Genomic DNA, 14,708 nt, shown 5'->3' on the forward strand with positions numbered 1-14,708 from the left:
AGCACTGAAGAAAAAGTTGCTGAAGGGGCTTGAAAGATAGTTCCAAGGACTATAAAGTATATACCTTGCATGCATGAGAGCCTGGTTTTGATGAACAGTACCACATGCTCTTCAGCATCACAGGGTTTAGTCATGACAATGTCTAGTACTGCTAAGCATGAACATCAAACCATATGGTTCACAATGCTAAGAAGAGATAAGAGTGACCTCTTGGTACCCAAACACTCTTGGGGAGGTCCTTCCTCGCAAAATAGTTGCTTAAAATGAATTATAGGTACTTGGCTTGGGATTTCCCCATGGATGGTGATAAAAGAAATAGACAAGTGGCTAGAATTGTTTTCAATAAGGGAAAGTGTCAGTGACAAACTTCCTGACCTGGATGAATGACTGGAACCATGGCTATATTGATGTGGGGCTTTTGGGGGCATGACTCTATGTGGGACTGCACAGCTTGCATGCTCTGTGTCTGCCTTGCAGGTGATAATGGAAGATTTCTCAAGACCTTGGGATATTCCCCTGGGAAAGCCTCCAAGCAATGTGGTGGGGGTGGGGGTGAGAGGTGCAGTGGCCACCATACTAAAATTCTCCTCCCTTCCTGCTCTTCCTCATCCCAAAGCTGCTCTGACATGAAGGGCCGAGGATATGTCTGCAGGTGGAAAAGCGAGAAAGACTCTTGGAACGACAAGCACTGATACCAGGGTGTGACCATCACACACACTGTGGGGGGGTGTCTGGCCCTCCTGTAATAACACCCTCCGCACCTTTGGTCTCTGTCATACATCAGAAGGAGAGGTCTGGATTCTAAGTGGCATTGACTGCTGTGCAGAGAGTCTTGGTGGATGATATGCAACCACCAAATCGACCTTTCCTGCCTTTTTTTGCACCAAAATCTTCTGTGGATTCTGTGTTTCAGTATCTTTCCCATAAAGGTCTGTATATTCAAGAGCTATAGATACTTCTAGCATGAAAGAACAAGCTGACTGAACTCGGACTCGCTCTGTGCCTTTGCACCTGCTGTTCTTTTTGTTCTGTCTTTGTAAATAAGACAGCTCTGCAGAACAGAAGCCAACATTCTCCTACCTCCCAGTGGTGTATGTGTGGGCATCTTACCCTCTTGGGAAGGCTTAGCCATGTCGCCCATCCTTAGAGACACAAGAAGTCTCTGCTCCAGTCACATATGTCTGAAATGCTTACTGACCGCAAAGTCTTCTAACATGCAAGAAAAGCACACAGGCCTGACATTTCCTGAGCTCCCTTGGTATCTACAGTGTAATCAGAGCATGACCTAGTGGAGAAACAGTGGTTTGGGATAGGGATGATCCACCACAGCTGCTCAAACTTCTGTAGCATCTCTCATAAGAATGACTCCATACAGGGAACGGATGCATGTTGACTTCCGCCAATCTTTGATTTACTAGTGCCAGATATGGTATTTCCTGGAAACTTCTTCAAAAGAAAAATAAAAGCACTTTGGAAAAAGGTGACGTATGGGCAACTCTTTGATCAGACTGATGTTCAAAGACATCACGGTCATAATGTTTCATGGGCACCCAGGAAGCAAACTGGGTTAGAAAACTCTATGTATCTAGTCAACAGCTAGTTGTAAGTCCTGTGTAGAGTAGAACAATGAAACAAGTATCTTGAAGTATACAATGAGACAGTATCTTGAAGTCCCATTGCAATTGGTGAAAAAGATTGAAACAAATGATGATGAACGTCAACTATTCTCTTAAAGAGAGACCTTTGCAAAGAGGAATAATGAAACAGAATAAGAGAATAGAAAAGGACCAAAGGGAGCATCATGTATGTCAGTGAGACTAGAAGGGGCCCAAGAAAAGGTCATATTCGGGCAGAGACTTCAAGAAGGGAAAATAGTGAGGGGGTTAGATGCACTGGCTGCAGGATGTTTATAAACTCAGACAACCAGTGCCTATATTAGTAACTTTCCTGGCATTTCCAATGGTCCCAGCATCCAGCAGGTTATGTTCTATTGTCTCTACTTTGCAGATAAAGGAAGGAAATGCAGGGCGGGTCAAGTACTTATTCCAGGTTTCAAGACTAGAGAATACATTTGAGAAAACCACTATGTGGGTTTGGGGAAAACCCCTCTTCTGAGCTATCAACTTTCACAGATCCATCCATCCATCCATCCATCCATCCATCCATCCATCCATCCATCCATCCATCCATCCATTCATCCATCCATCCATCCATCCATCTACCAATCCATCCATCCATCTACCAATCCATCCATCCATCCATCCATCCATCCATCCATCCATCCATCCATCCATCCATCCATCCATCCATCCATCCATCCATCCATATTTCCCTCCCTCTCTCCTTCCCTCCAGCTCATTTAAGGTGAATGAACTAATAGGATGAGTTAGGGAGGCCTGCAAGACCACCTCCATGGCCTCAAGCCCCCTCAGCATCTCCACTTCCATTAAGAGAAGGTAGGTAGAATAGGTAGAGATTCCTCCCGTGTGTCCCAGCTCAGGACGTGATACAGAGAAAGCATTTCTATGCCAGAGAAGACTGGAAGGAAGTTTTCATTTGCTTCTAGCTGTCAGGCTTTCAGACTCCGCTCTAAATAGTGAACAGCATTCTTTCAGTGATCAAACACACTGTGATTCAAAGGAAGAGAAATCCAGAAACTGAACATATAAGAAATGATAATTTTTTAGAAGGTATATGCCTCTTCTAGGTCTTGGGACTAGATAAGACAAGGATGCTGAGTATATCTATGTGTAAGCACAGGGGCCTGTGCTTAGTCTAGTCATGAGGCTGTGTCTGAGACATTAGACGAGTTCAGAGACACAACTTCCATAAACATCATTTATGCCATCTGGGTATATGACAGAGAGAGATGATCAAGACTTGGAAACCTGTAGATGTCCCAAGATTACGGAATGGCCTGTATCTGCTGTCTAAAACCCATGTCCATTAAAACCTGTGGATGTGACAGACAAAACTGACTTAATATTATGTGATTGCAATACTAAACTGATACATTCATCATTTAAAATAAACAAAAGCATTGCCTTTATTTATATTTAAGTAAGCACCTTTGAAAAAGGCAGACTAGAAATGAAATAAGGACAATGGTAGACGGTCTTGGGCACTTTGCTTATAGTGAATGAACAGTAACTTTGTACATATAAACCATACGTGTTAATATTATTTAAGTAAACTTGTTTCCTAAACTACTGAAAACTAAAATAGCTACCTTTGATTAAGGGTTACCATATTAATTAGTACAGGGTTAGGGCACAGACATTAAGCTGGAACTGAACTCTGATTTTTATTTATTTGTTTGTTCTTGTTTCCTAAAGATGCTCAGACTCTGAACTCAGGAATTACTCCTGGCAGTGCTCCGGCTCCCATATGGGATGCCAGGGATCAAACCCACGTTGAACATGTGCCAAACAAGTGCCCTAACCAAAGTACTATCTCTCCAGCCTTGTTCTATTGACTTTTTTTCTTTTTTGGGGGGAGGGTTCCCAACAGTGTTACTCCTCTTGATTCTAAGTCTGGCTATGTGGGTTCAATGCTTAGGCCAGGGTCCACCAGGGCTTCATGTGGTAGCATTCTGTGTCTGTGCATTAGGGCATGACTCAGCCTTTTGAGATCATCCCCCGTGGCTCAGTTTTTCTTTTATACTATGTAATATACATAAGCAAATATATAATCTATGCATACATTGATATTACACACACTTCATGCAAACCATTTACCATTTACTATTTACTACAGATTACTGTGCCCATGTGAAATGGTTCTTATGTCCCCACATTTTGTGGCCATTAGTGGGTTCTGGGTCCTAGTTTGAGAGTATGATCTCCACTTCTGATTATGTGGCCTGAAAAGTCCTGATCCCTATGACTCCTTGAGAAACAGCTTAGTTCATGATACATTAAATGGTCGAGCACATAGAAAGTGCTCCTGAACATTTGTTTCCTCAGTGAATAAACACAGTGAGGAAGGCAGAATTGGTTGGCGTATACCTGTACTGAATCCCTGATACCAAAGAACCTACCCTATGGCTGAAGAAAAGTGGAAAATTGCAGAATTTTCCAATGTGCCTCAGATGTATCTAGGGTACATCTCACCCTTCATCCTGTCCTTATCAGAAAGGATGGGAGTTGTGCACCCCATTTCACACCTCCGGGGAGATCTATGGCTATAGAGCAAAATCCCCACCTACTGAGGTGGGAATGATGGAAATGTGGGGAGAATTCTGCTGCTGGTTTTGAAAGCACACTCAACAGTATAATGAAATATTTGAAGAGGAAAGTTCTCTCCCCAACCCAGAGAACAAGCTATTTGAAAGTCAGTAGCTCTCAAGTGAGACTGATTGGCTTTCTCTCTCTCTCTCACTCTGTCTCTCTCTCTTTCTCTCTCTCTCTGTGACACACACACATCCCACATTCATACATATACAGAGATCATAGACTAGTTGAATTTATTTCATGACCTTGAGCACCCAGTTCAGCAGAGCACAATTGTCTTTGTGATGCTGATACTGTCACACTGTAAGACAGGGAGAAGGAAAGAAAGGAAAGAAAGGGAATTCTAATCTTTCTTTTTTACAGAATGAGTTTAAGATAAATGCCACTACCCAGATGAGGATGAGGACTTTGGGGGAAACATGAGAGAGAATTCAGGAAACTGTTCATAAATTCACATATATATATATATATATGTCCTTATAATAGGGATGATACTTTAGTTATTTCTAAAGACTTCCAGAGTTAATACCACAACTACCCTGACAAACTCATGTACAGTTTGACAGCCCTTCATATCTGAATACTCTTATTCTTATTCTTAAATTCAAATCTTTAAAACCTCCATCTTTGCTTATCAATTCTTAATCTGCCTTCTGTAAACAACTATACTTCATATTTTTCCATGTATACTGTCCTCTTTCATATTAATTCAAAATTTCTATGGGGCAATGAGAAATGTCTATTGAGTTTTGGGCCCTGGAACACAGTGTACTTCCGGATGCACAGAAAATACATATCATTTTAAGAAATAAACTGCCGCAAAGCTTGGAGTCTTTTCATTAATGTACATACTACACTGACTACATAGTCATAAACCTTGGGCTTAGAATTACAGAAGAAGGGCTGAAAGATGGCACAGCAGTTTCAGAACTTGCCTTACATGCAACAAACCTCTGATAAATCTCTGGTACCAAATATAGTCCCCTGAGCATCACCAGGAGTGACCCCTGTGCAAAACACCTGGAGTAATCTTTGAGCACTGGGTAGAGTACATCCCTCCTTCTCAAATCAGAATTACAAAAGCACTTGAGTAAATGCATGGGAGAGTGATACAAAGCTAAACACATTCACAATTGTACATTTACATTCTGATTGCTTACCTCTCAAGCATCTCTATATACTGTAACTTTAAGCTTCCAAAGAAGACCATAAGGTGAATGAAAGGTAGATCCCATCATCCTAATCTTTAGAAGGCAATTTGAGGTCCAATAAATCACTTGCTAAAGGTAAGTGTTCCAACAGAGCTGACATACACCTCATGCTTAGGTGTGTCTTATATTTCCATTATCTACAGGCTATTATATGCTTCCATAAACTAGTAACTGGGAGCTGGGAAAATGGCCTAAAGACTGGAGCACATGTTTTGCATGTAGAGGCCTGGCTTCAGTCTCCAAAACCACAGTCTCTCAAGTACTACCAGAGAGGGCCCCCAAACAAAAACAAAAGCAACATTCGCATTTAGAATAAAAATAAATCTAGTTAGACAAAGAAACTACAATGTTAACTTCTCTAAGTGGACCTTATAAACAAATTGAATAAAATCATATTAGCTCTAGTCTATTATTTCCTTTGTTTCTTATTACTATAGAAAAAGATCTTCCCAGTGCTTTATGCATGCTGTTTGTGTCTTAAACACACATGACATTATGTTCACAGCAAATTTTCAGGTTTGTGTTGAAGCATCTGAAAATATAAGATATAATTCTATTTCATGACTCTGCAAAATTAGTTTGTATGGAGAAAGTGTTGCTTTCATCACAGACCCACACCTATAAATGTCTGGTTCTGTGTCCCTCATTCCCAGAAGACAATCTATACAGTTCAACATAACCACATGCTAAACTCCCTAAAATAACACTTTCATAGACATAGGGAAAGATTCATTTTAATATGATAAAAAATCATTATATTTCCTCTCCCAACTGCATCCGCAGCCGCTCTCAAGCTGAAACCTTGCATACTAAACGCATCATCTCTGTTTCTATGTTGGTCTCAGGACTCATTGCCTTTTCTGCTGACTACAGTAGAAAACTGGTTGGTTAATTCTGATTTTCACAGTCTGTCTGCATTTCAACTTGCCTCCCTCATCAGGGACAGTTCCCTGAGAACGACATAAGAGGATAATTGGCTAATCAATATGGAGAACAACAATCCTAAAGGGAGTTTGGGAAACTTAGAGGCCGCAACGCAGACCCTCTGTCACCTCCATTCTGTCACCTTATAAAAATGCAAGCCTACCTATTGCAATCTGTCAAGATGCTTTAATAACTCGAGACCTAGTAAACATCCTGTTTGAAAAAAAAATCTCTAAAAATTTCATTTAAAAAGAAGAGTTTCTGGGAGGAGGACTTTATGTTACAGGGTAGGCTTTAATTTAATTTATCTGTAATTTCCTTCAAAGTTGAGTGGCTTTGGAGAGGAGATGTCCTGCTGAATGACAACTTAGGTAGGGGATGGAGTGTTTTCCCGGGGACAGCTGTGAGGATCAGGCTCCCAAATCAGGCCTATAGGCGCTGACCACAGCACAGGGTACAGATTCCAGCAGCTGGCAGAGAAGTCCTAACAAAAGCAGCCCCTGTCTCTAGAGGACACATTGGTATTCTGCCTCCGGTCAGCTTGCTTTGCTTTGCCTCAAGCAATCATATTACATTCATGAAGGTTCTTAACATAATTATTCATATTTTCCCTCAAGCCACCCAATTCCTCTGTGAATGCAAATTTCCCAAAATACTACCACCTCTCTTTGACCGATTCATATGTAGAACAACTGGCTAAAGACCCAGGCAAACCTTTTAAAAAGGAAGGCATTTGCATTTTATGTAATTTAAGCTTATGGTCAAGACAATCATCTTAAAAAATGCTAAGCACTTAACAGTCCTGGGATTCTATAAAGAATAGAAAGGGAAACATTTTACATCTTTTCAACTGTGTTTCAGAAATAGAACATATTAAGAAACAAATTTTATGTTAAATATGGACGTGAACATGGAAGTTTTCTCTAGTTTGGAAAGCAAATTGCTATGCTATTCCTTATGGCATTTTCCCCTCCTGTCTACAAGCAGATACAATAGTATTTATGAGGATGAATATATATAATGAATATATATGTACATATACATATATATGTACACATGCATGTGTGTGCATATATATATATACACGTAGATGAAGTTAGTTTGTAAAAATGTACACAGATGTGCTGGTATATTATTTAAAGATTTATTCTTGCTGTGAAAAATAAATCATGATATATTAGGCATTTGATCTATCTTTTAAAAATCATAACAATTGAAAAAGATACTTAGCAAACCATCTATAAAATCTGCTAATAAAAATTTTATGATCCTTGAAAAATAAATTTTTAACTTAATAAATTTTTATTTAATAAATTTAGACTTTGATTATTGTGGTATATTTTAGAAATAAAATTCTTCATTCAAAAGACCATCTTATGATATAATACCTAAAAATTAATATAATTTTGAATAATTCCATATGGATTTCACATAATATGGTATGGATTATGCAGATTCCTTCCATGTTATTCAAGTAAGCAGGGATCTATTAAAAGGACATGAGTTCAGATAGTAAGTGAAAGCAACAGAGGTTTACTAACTGAAAATAATCTATTCCTTTGAACCTCAATTCTATGAGTCTCTACCCCAGCTGTTTTACAAGATCACTGTGAAGGTCAGATACGTGTGTTATTGTATACTACTATACCCTTTACAAATGTGCTTTCTTGTATCTATTGCATGTTTCATAGCATATTAAATGCAGTTTATACACATTTGTTTCATATGTAACTATAATATTAGGAAATCTTTGGTATTAAATAAATACCCAATTCTCAACGTGGTATTGGTCCACTTGTAATTTGTGGGCTTCTAGGATAATAATGTGGAGTTTGCTTATATTTGTTTGATCTCAATGAAAACCTCCCAATCAACTTCACATTTAGATTTATAATAAAATGTGGAAATACTCTGTGAAGGAACAATGTCATTTTAGTAGTAGAATGAGTTTGAGGCTTCCTATCTATTCATCAGCATCAGTTTTGCCATGTGGCTTCATCATGATGTGCTAATTGCTTTGTGCTAGCTGACCCTGGACTACTCATGCATGTGCGTGTGTAAACATGGCACTGCCTGGAGTGGGTTTCTCTCACTGTGCTGAATACTCTCCTTTGTTAACTTCAATTTGTGCAGCTCTTAAATGAAAACAAAATTTAAAGGTGCATTTCAACTTGGAAGGAATCTCCTGACAGCTCTTGGATGTAATTGTCACTGTAAGTATAAATCAAGGCACATGATGGTTCATTTGAATGTGGGGACCCAGAATTCGGGTCGACACACACAAGAAACTATGTCCCCTAATTTCGAATATGTAGGATAACATTGATTTGTCCTTTCTCCATGGCCCCGCTCAAGGAACTTAGGTATACTGAGTATACCTATCAGAATGCTCCAGAAGCACTCCCATTTCCTCAGTATTCATCGTTAACTTCTCCATTCTCTGCTTCCCCTATTTGTTAATCACTTATTTCCCCTAACCATTAACTGTGACTTGTAATGTCAAATTCTCCAGAGATCTTGGATTTGTATTTGTAAGTGAAATATTGCTTTTCTCTTTCCCTTATGTCCTTTGCATAGTTTACTTTAAGCAATGCCCTTTTTGTATAGAGACAGGAAGACAGTTAATGCGATGATTTTGTAACTTGGGAGTTAATTGACTACAAATAATATTTACTCCTGGGCATCTGTCATATTTACCCAATGTAAGCCTCAGCTGCCCTTAGTTCCTAGCACCCCCAAAGCAGGGTCCTGACGAAGGGACTGATGGACCCAGGGCAAGCTGTAAGCTACCCTGTTATCGAAACAAGACAGGCCAAGTGCCATAAAACTTAAAATCAGTTAAGAACATGGTTGTGGACAAATTCTTTCATGACCCAAAGAAAAGTAGGCAATTGAACAAAGGCCCTGCAGGGATTAGGAAAGACTAATCTGGCCTGAGGACTGTAGAGAGATGTCCCCAGGAGAGTCCCCGATAAGTTTAATATATCTCTTAATGTATCTGTACAAAATGACTAGAAAGATTATTAAGAAGTAAATCTAAGATGATTGTTCATGAACTAAGGAAAGAAGTATGCCCTTAGATGAAATTCTGCCCTTGAGTGGATCTCCTAGCAGGAGTAGATCTTTGTCTTAGAAGAGCTTCCCCAGAAGGAAGGATTTTACATATGTTGATTGCCTTACCTCACCTAGGTATAGTTGCTACCTCCAACCTTGGGGTTTGGGCTCTTGACTAAGGCTGCAAGACTGGGCACCAGGAAGCTAGCATGAAGGACAGTAGGGGGAAGAATATGGGCTGTGAATGAGTCTTAAAGGAGGCAGAGGAAGGCTAGATTGGAATAAATGGCAACTGATCACCAACCAGCCTGCTTCCCATTTTTTCCTTCTTTTGTCAGTTGCCATCAACCATCCAAGGTGGGAAAATGGTCTGGCCACCAAACATGAATGGTGAGAAAGTGCCACATTTATTTTGTGAATACACGCTCATAAATGTACTATTTCTGCTAAATCCAGGCAGGATGGAGACAGATACTCAGGCTATCGATTGCCCCCTCCAAGCCTGTCTTTTTTCCCTACCAGATATGTTGTTCTCATGGCAGAAGCTCATATTTGCCGAAGGCTAAATTTTGACACTAAATTTAGCAATAAGTAAGCGGTAAGTAAACTAAACAGCAAGAGAGAATATATTTGGTAAGTGAGGCTGTGAAAGGAGCAGACTGACAGACATAGACCTTTGAAGCCTTATTTTACTAATGTAAACACAGTTAGGGGTTGTTTATAAAGATGAGTGGGTTTTTTGTTTTTGTTTTTGTTTTTGGCTCTAGAATCTTTCTGAAGATCCCTGACCCTGAAGGATTATGGGATTTCTGGGGCATCAACACATGGAAGAGCTATACCTGGCATTGGTAGATGTGGTCTTGGTATGCTGGTTTAGGGTAAGGATTCTCCAAAGAATACTGCTCTCCTTTACAGTAACCTGTGGAAACTACTTCCAGGAATCAGGTCTCTAAAATGACTTCTTCCTAGGAAGATATACTTTTGTCTGACTTAAATTTTAAGCATTACTTTGGCACTGCCTGCAGAAAACTTGTAGTGAACTAACTACAATAAAGGATGCTTCTTGGTGGATCATTGCTGTGCAGTCTAAAGTGGTTTTCAACCATGGGTTCCCAGACTGAAAAGACTGAAAACCACCAACTTAAAGAATTTCTTCATGATGGTGGTGTCGGGAACACAAAAACCCCTTGGGATTTAAGATTTGCAAATGAAGTATCTGAAAGGGAGTCCATCATTATGTACATTATGTGCATACATTATTCTTCACTGCCAACAATATTCAGCAAAGTGGATATATTTGTCTCACCGTGGAAGAAGACAGTCTAATACACTCATAAAATTTTATGGTTTTCGATTTATTTAAAGTTCACATATCAGATGATATTAAAAGGTCCTAGTTGGGAATCTCAATACTGAAGATGAATTTTAAAATCAGGAACCCAACAACTGATGTTTAAAAAAAATCTTAATATACTTGCTTTCTACCACTAATGAGCACTTCTTTACATGCTTCCGTATCAGCCTCAATATTTGCTGAACACCTAAGTGTAAATCACAGTGCTGGTACTCCATGTGATTAGAATCATGGAATAGACACTATAATTGTTTGTTTCATGCTACTAGTATGCATCCACTTATTATGATCACATACTTGAATTTTCTAGGAAAATGTATTCAGTTCTCATTTGCTATCCTACCTTTTAAAACAATTTGATTTTAAATGTTGAGGTCAGAATAAAAAATAAGATCTGTATAGTCACAAGCTAAAGTTCTTTCAGGTAGAAAGTGACTACTTTTAAAAAATTTGTCACTTTGGATTTTTAAGGTAGATTATTTCCAGTTTGGCTCTGAGTAAATTAAATTGAAAGTGTGGGTTTAGAAAATGGAGAGAACTCCTAAAATGTGATTAATATCTTTGTGAAAATAATAAATATTTATGCATCTCTCATACCCCAATTTTTTAAATACTTATTTTATGTCTACTCTTTCCTAAACATAGAGTGAGGATGTGAAAGAGTAGTATCATCTTTATAGTATGCCATGACCAACCCACAATTCAGTCTCAATAATTAATGATTCCTCCCTATATTGCACATATTTCTTATAGTGTAAGGCACAATTTTCAAAATTGATCTACTCTCTATATTCCTAAATATTTTATTTCACAGAGCTACTATTTTTTAATCCTTATTATGCCTCAATAGTGATAATAACTAACTCAGTTTTTAGGTTCATAAGTTTGTGATATTTGTACCTATATATGTTCCGGTACTTGACTTGAACTGCCTCACAATGCCAAGCTCTGTTATGTCGAGACAAACTAGAAAATACATCTTTGGGACTAAACTTTAATGTATAAAATTTATGTGTGTGCATATATGTATATGCATGTATATGTCGAGATATATTTGTATAGCTATGTAAGTAATTGTAAATTATTTACTAATCCCTGAGAGAACTTTGCCACTAGGGTTAGTTAATATAATTCAGGTTCTTGGGAACAAACTGCTAATGCCTTCTGAAGGAGGAATGTTAATTTATACCCATCGAATGGGGCTAATTAACAACAACCAACTCAACACCTACCTGATCTACAAAAGTTGTCTCCACTGGCTGAAACAACTGTCCTTTGTACTGAGAAAGTAGCTCTCCCGGAATTCAGATTCTTCAAGAGCTTTGTTTGAGCCCAAGGAAGAAGAGTAAGAAAGAAATTTTCCCTTCACTTTTTAAACATGTTTTTATGTTTCTTGAAGGCAAACTCTAAGCCTGTAATAGACTATGACTGGATGCTCTAGAAAATTCCCAATTCTTTCTAGAAAAGAAATGACTAATGAAATGATTAGCTTTAAAGTCATATTTTTGAGTTTGACACTAAAAGAAACTGCATATATAGCTGAAGTCATAATAAATTTAGTGCCTAAAACATATCTGTTGCCTTGTGTCCACAGAACTTTCAAATTGTATGTCTTACTGACAAAAGCTAGATGCCCCAGATCAGAAATGAGGTCTTTGACTATGGAAGCAGATGATGGGTCAATTAATTATTTCGCTTTAGCAATAATCCTTCCCTTCCTACTACTTGGTGGTCCCCAAGTAAAACTTTGCTATTGACAGACAAAATCTGCCTCACCAGTAATATCTCAAGGGCCACACAAAACTCCTAAGCCGGAAGGCAGGTGGGTTAATTCCTCCCTACAGCACCATTTTGGTTCATAACTGTATCTCCTGGAGCATCCAAGAGGACTCAAAATGAAAGACTAGGTGTGCTATCCTAACTTCTGGATAAATGTTGCTAAGTGAAACAAATTTTATACTGGAAATATCTCAGAGCACTTTTATGATAACCAATCTGTATAGCAACTTAACTATATTAAAAATTAATATCTAACACAATTTAATGGAAATATTTAAAATAAAAATTAACAAGACACAAACAGTTTTTCTTTTCAGCATTAACCAGGCCCAGTTGTTTATATGGCAAATAAAATGTGTCAACAATATTCACACCAGGCAATGCTCATTGAAAAACTAGACCATATCACCATTTGATACTTTGCTAATATTTTAAAGATTACCATTTTCTTCTTCTTCGTCGTCTTCTTCTTCCTCCTCCTCCTCTTCTTCCTCCTCCTCATCCTCTACATCCTCTCCATCTTCATCATCATCCTCATCCTCCTCCTCCAGCTCCTCCTCTTCCTCTCGGTCCACCTCCTCATCTTCGTCATCCTCATCCCTCTGCTCATCATCATCCTCAGAGTACTCGTCCTCCTCCTCTTCTTCCTCTTCCTCCTTCTCATCCATGTCCTCAGTGCCATCACTTTCATAGCACTCATCCACTGAGGAGCTGTCAGCTTTCACTGCAAAAGCTTTCCGTTTGGGAGCAGGTTCTTGGGGCTGTTTATCTTGTGTTTTTCTTTTTTTGGCCAAGGGGCAGCCATACACACTGCAGAGAGAGAGAAAGGAAAAGGGGGAGAAGAGTGGAGTGGGGTGGGGGAGAGGAGAGGAGAGGCATATGGGGTAGAGAGGGAGAGAGATAGTGAGGGAGACGGGGCGGGGAGGGAAAGGAAGGGGCAGGGAGAAGGAGAGAGAGGTGGGGGAGGGAGAGAGAGAGTGGAAGTAGGAGAGAGAGAGAGAGAGAAAGAGAGAGATATCTGTGTTACTCTCTTTGAGGATCAGAGCAGTAGGAGTCCTTGATCAAGACTGTTATGTGCATGCCATCCATACAAATGCTGGCAGAAGAAAAGTACACACACCTTTTCTCACATCTGCTAAAATCTGCTAATGGAATGAGTTGACAAGTATAGCTTCCATTTGCCTAGTTACCAGTTCTATTTAGTCTCCTCTCCTACCTCTTCATTAATTCCAGGCTGTACAGCATGGAAGTCCTAATAAAATTGAGGATGATGGTGCATGAATACTCACATGAAATGTGGTTGACCACACAAATTCAATGTATTAAGCACCTTTAGAATATATACTATGAATTCTAAAAGAATATGTACAGGCATCCTGTATAAAATGTCAATATTTTAAATAGAAATAATATATTTGTTATGAAAAATCATTAGATAGATTTTTATTTGTATAGCCTAAATATAAAGCAATGCCTTCATACATATGACCTCCTCAGAGAAGATGCACCTCCATTGGTGAGAAAGAGAACATGTGTTTAAATATGTAAAGCAGTATCAATTTCAATTCCATCACCCCCACACATGCATTATGTAAGATGAACATACTGCTATTAGAAGACACCACTAAATCACATTGAAACAGGCCAAATTGGAATAGAAGGCCTTCAGAAGGCCCACAGTGGAAGGCCTTATAGTAGGAGCTCAAAATCTTTCTTTAAGAAAGGGCAACTTTTCAGAATTAGTTTGCTAATCACTTCTTTGCTTCCTGGAAATCCTATAACTATGGGCCAGAGTGATAGTACAGAAGATATGGTGCTTGCTTTATACAAGGCTGACCCAGATTTGATCATTAGCACCCTGTATGGTCCCCTGAGCCCTCCAAGAGTTATCCCTGATCTCAGAGCCAGGACTAAGCCCTGAGCACCAATGAGTATGGCCCAAAGGTAAGAAAAAGAACAATTTCTAAGTGTGACAAATACTATGTAAACAATGGCATCCCGTTGTTCATTGATTTGCTCAAGCAGGCACTAGTAACACCTCCATTGTGAGACTTGTTGTCACTGTTTTTGGCATATCCAATACGCCATGGGTAGCTTGCCAGGCTCTGCTGTGCGGGTGAGATACTCTCGGTAGCTTGACAGGCTCTCCAAGAG

At 39.0% G+C, this 14,708-nt stretch overlaps 1 protein-coding gene across 24 annotated transcripts in view; it reads right to left on the bottom strand.

The window, feature by feature from the left end:
* Positions 1–14,708, bottom strand: part of MYT1L (myelin transcription factor 1 like) — a 513,839-nt gene that overhangs the window by 123,552 nt on the left and 375,579 nt on the right. For all 24 annotated transcript variants that reach the window (XM_055120044.1, XM_055120037.1, XM_055120036.1 and 21 more), the window contains one exon: positions 12,997–13,364. In XM_055120044.1, coding sequence (XP_054976019.1) covers positions 12,997–13,364 — 368 coding nt within the window. The remainder of the gene's footprint in view (positions 1–12,996; positions 13,365–14,708) is intronic.

This window comes from Sorex araneus, chromosome X (assembly GCF_027595985.1).
Source record: "Sorex araneus isolate mSorAra2 chromosome X, mSorAra2.pri, whole genome shotgun sequence".
NCBI classification, from domain to species: Eukaryota; Metazoa; Chordata; class Mammalia; order Eulipotyphla; family Soricidae; genus Sorex; species Sorex araneus.